This window comes from Capsicum annuum, chromosome 1, assembly GCF_002878395.1.
Source record: "Capsicum annuum cultivar UCD-10X-F1 chromosome 1, UCD10Xv1.1, whole genome shotgun sequence".
In the NCBI taxonomy this organism is placed as follows: domain Eukaryota; kingdom Viridiplantae; phylum Streptophyta; class Magnoliopsida; order Solanales; family Solanaceae; genus Capsicum; species Capsicum annuum.
The window spans coordinates 21556638-21561180 of record NC_061111.1 but is presented as its reverse complement, the minus strand read 5'-3'; the positions used below and the strand labels follow the sequence as shown (position 1 = coordinate 21561180).

Sequence of the window (4543 nt, the reverse complement as noted above, 5' to 3'; positions counted from 1 at the left end):
CAATTTTTTTTAAAAAATTTCCTCTCAATTCAATATCTTTACGTTTTTTTTTGAATTAAAATTAAAATTTGAATCTTTTTATATTTTTTGGGATTAAGCTTGAAAAAATTTAAAGTTTTTGTGAATTTGTTAAAAATATTCAAATTTAAAATTCAAAAATTCATTATGTTTGTATTTATAAATTTATAGTTAAAAATTTAATTTAGTTGGAAAAGAAATTTAATTATTTGAAATGAATTTGATATTTAATTTGTGAGCAAAAATAAATTAAATGACATTTTATAATTTAATTATTTGGATATTTAATTTAAAACATGATTATTTAAATTTTTCTACAATTTATAATTTTTTTTATTTAATTAAATTAATTTTAATATTTAATTTGTCATGTAGCATTTTAAAAATGACTTTGAATTTCATGAAATACTTGAAAATGATGTGGCAGGTGACATGACACACGTGGTAGGTGATGTGGCACACGTGGCAGCTGACGTGGGAGAGTGTGTTACACTCTCCAAAAATGTGTTTAAAATGTTGTTTTTTAGTGGGTTCAGGGGTCCAGATGACAAACATGTAAGTAAAAGTGTCCATCTTAGGGATCCAAAAAATATTTTGCGTTGCTTATTAAATAAGTTAACTTTGCTATGAAATATTAACATTTATATCTCTATAATCTAAAGCTAGGCTTCATGCAAATCTTAGCCTAACCCCATTTATGCATTTCTTTGAAAATTTTGATCCTACTGTTTGAATTTTGATCCTCTCATTATTAAATTTAAAATATTTTACGTGTCAGAAACTTACTTTGAATATATGGCAAACTTACTTTTGAATATATGGCGAAATAACCATCCAGTATCACCCCGAATTATGGCCAAAGTTGCTACAATACACTTCAACTTCAAAGGATTCTATTACCGCCTAACTCAATTTTGGTGTATTTTTGTCACCTCTTTGTGCTGATATGACATCTTTATTACATAAAATGAGGCCTACGCCAAAGGCGTCACGTCAGCTAAAAAGATAACACAATACATAAACATGCTCTTTAACTTGGTCTCAAATCACATTTATGACCTTCAACTTTGGGTGTGTACAACTAGGCACTTAAACTTGTATAATATTAAACAAGTAGACACAAACGTCCTATGTGACATCCTACAAGGCCAATTCTTGTCCTATGTGGCGTTCTACGTGTATTATGCCACATAGGACGCCTGCGTCTATTTGTTCAACTTTATACAAGTTTAAGTGGCTACTTGTGCACATCCCAAATTAGAGGTTATAGATGTGATTTGAGGACAAGTTAAATGGCATGTTTATGTATTATGTATAAAAAGATTGATAAAAGGTGTATGTATGTCAGCTGAAAAGGTTGATAAAAATAGCTAAAATTTAGTTTGGGATAATAGGACGACTCCCGTGAAGTTGGAGTGTATCGTAGCAAATTTCATCATAGTTCAGGGGTACTAGATGCTTTACTCAATATATGGCATTGGGATTAATTTTCGAACCCCAACTCTAAAATTATTTACTATTTTTTGCGGATTTGATTTCACATCGGAGTGGATAAATATAGATAGTTCATGCTGCATGATTCCAACCAGAAAGATGAAATGTGATTTATTACTTTCACAGGGGACACACTCACAAAGATGGAATGATGCAACAGAATCTGAATGCGAAAATAAGCATCATAAAAATATGATAATGATATTTTGTGTCAAGGTTGTGACAAATCACGCGGAATGGCGATCAAGTGAAGATCATTTTTCCTCCTTGCAGTTACTCCAAATGTTTCAGTCATATCTAAATCCTCAGGTTTCATTCCATGAGGAAGTTTCCAGTCGAAGTGATAAAGCAACTGTGCTAACGGATACATCACATCGGCTGAGCTATACTGAATTCCAGGACAAATCCTGCTTCCTGCACCGAATGGAATAAATTGATAGTGACTTCCCTTAAAATCCACGGAATTGTTTTCAAATCTCTCTGGCACGAAACTTTCAGGGTCATCCCAATTTTCAGGATCTCTTCCCATGGCCCAACCGTTAACAATCACTTTGGTTTTAAGAGGGATAGTGTATACGTCAATTGTTGTTTCCTTCAGGCATTCTCTTGGAGGTAAAAGGGGACCTGGAGGGTGAAACCTTAGCCTTTCTTTGACCACACACTTGAGATATTTCAACTTTTCGATATCATTGTCATCGACATCTGTCTTCTCTTTATAGAACCATCTCACTTCTGCCTGTGCTTTGGCCATGATATTTGGGTTCTTCATCAGTTCAGCTAATGCCCATTGTATTGTTGTTGCTGAAGTTTCAGTTCCACCGAAGAACATGTCCTACAACATTGAAGGTTAACTATTAACATATGATTTTTTTCATAAATGATGGGACTAACAAAATTACCACTTGAGATAGCTATGAACATTCTGTGATTATATAGAGTTTAAGAAACAAAAGAAGACTTTCCACCCACGACACACATTGTCCACAATCGTTCTCATTACCAACAACTAAACGAAAGATGGTAACAAACATGTTTCTTAATCTATTCCTTTCCTGATAAGAGAATCAGCTGCTCATATTGAACGATTCTCACATGAGTGAGGTAATTTGTGAATGTTAAGATTAAACAACTTCCAGTTTTTTTTTCATTACAAGACTCTTTTCTTTGCTGTGCACAATAAGTGTAAACATGAACAAGACTGACTCTAAATGACTTACAAGAATGAATGCTTTGATGTTGTCATTTGTCATAGGAAATGGAAGTTCATTATTCTCCATAACTCTAAGTAAAACGTCAACCAAATCTTCACCCCCAAACTCACTGTTGCCTTTTTTCCCGTATGCTTTATTCTCTTTATGATCATTAATAATATTCTCCAATATTACATCAAGCTTATGATGCATATTCATCAATCTTTTTCTCTTTCCACGGATTTCGTGAAGTAGTTTCCAAGAAGGAAAGAGATCTACCATATCGAATCCCGCTAATAAGACTAGTACTTCCCTCATTAGCATCAACAAATTATCTCGATCGTCAAATACTTCTCCTAAAGCTGATCTACAAATCACGGAGCTGGTAAGTTTAAGAGCCTTTTCAGTCATGTTAACCACATTATTAGGCGTTGAACGAATTGATGCAACAAGATTATGAACCTCATCTTGTCGAATCAAACTAAACGACTTGACCATCTTCACACTGAGTAGCTCTGAGATGCATATTTTGCGCATACATTTCCAGTAATCGCCATGTTCTGCAAATACAATGTCTTTTTGATGATAAAAGACTACATCAGAGGCCGCAATCTTAAACCTCGCTGCAAAAGAAAGGTCATGAACTTTTAAAAACTCTTTTGCCAAACGAGGAGATGATACTATAACTGCATCAACTTCCCCTAGCTTCAAGTGCATCAATGGCCCATATTTTTTGGCTAAATTTGTAGTATGATGTGGAAGTGCTCCAATAAGGTGATGCATACTTCCAATAATAGGCAATTTCCATGGACCTGGTGGCAATGATCTTTGGTTCATTTTTTTCCATTTTCTAACAACAACAAATAGAGGTAACAAGAAAATCAAAATTGAAACTAAGTTGTAATGGATGTACAAAATCTCCATACTATCACAATGACGAAGATCAGAAAGAAGAGTTTTTTTTTTTAAGTGAATGTTTCTAATTAGGTAGCGTGTCAAATTTATATATAGCCCATAATGTATTTGATCAAGTATTGCTATCATAAAATGTACAGTTAAAAAATGAAATGAGATGGAGCTATTAGCCCAAATTTGTATCAAAAGGATATTTATATGCAAGTTAGGTATAATGGATATAACTTTTAGAATTATTGATGATTAATTAAGTTAATTGTGCTATAAATATTACGCGGAATGACCTGGGAGGCCCTTATACTTGGCTCGGATTATCAATTGAATCTTTCTACTCCATGAAGTTTCAACTGGACACTTGAACTCATTCAAACTATTATATGCAAGTTAGATATAGTGGATATAACTTGGGACTTACTGCTGATTAAATAAGTTAACTGTGCTGTAACTGTTACGCGGAATGAGCCCAAAGACCTTACACTTGGCTGGGATTGTCAACTGAATCCTTCTACTCCAGGAAGTTTCAGCCAGATACATGAACTCGTTCAAACTAATATGTAAGTTAGATAAAATTAATGGATATAACTTAACCTTGTTACTAATTAATCAAGTTAACTGTGCTAAAAATATTAGGCGGAGTGATCTGTGAGACGCTTATACTTGGGTCCGATTGTCAATTGGACCTTTCTACTCCATGAAGTTTCAACCAGAGTATATCCATAAAGCAGAAAGCTACTTAATAAATACTTAATAAAGCAGAAACTCTCTGTTTCAATTTGTTTGTCTTGTTTTGAATTGACACGAAGCTGACTTTTGAATCTTATGATTTTTAAACGGCATAATGTATAAATGTGCCCTTTAACTTGGCTTCAACTTGCATCTATGCCCTCCAACTTTGAGTGTGCACAAGTAGACACTTAAACTTATAT

General features: G+C 33.5%; 1 protein-coding gene across 1 annotated transcript; it reads right to left on the bottom strand.

Annotated features, from left to right (window-relative positions):
* Positions 1–1607: 1607 nt before the first annotated feature.
* On the bottom strand, positions 1608–3776 carry LOC107853408 (premnaspirodiene oxygenase). Its single transcript, XM_016698403.2, has 2 exons — positions 2730–3776; positions 1608–2344 (listed from the first exon to the last, which is right to left on the bottom strand). The coding sequence occupies exons 1-2, from the start codon at positions 3744–3746 to the stop codon at positions 1724–1726; spliced, it is 1638 nt and encodes a 545-aa protein (XP_016553889.2). The 5' UTR covers positions 3747–3776; the 3' UTR covers positions 1608–1723.
* Between the last annotated feature and the right edge of the window lie 767 nt (positions 3777–4543).

Excerpts from the sequence above, each read along its gene's own strand:
- LOC107853408 (XM_016698403.2), bottom strand. The coding sequence starts at position 3,746 with ATGATAGCAATACTTGATCAAATACATTATGGGCTATATATAAATTTG. Across the intron at positions 2,345-2,729 it reads ACATCAAAGCATTCATTCTT|GACATGTTCTTCGGTGGAAC; the intron begins GTAAGTCATTTA and ends TCAATGTTGTAG.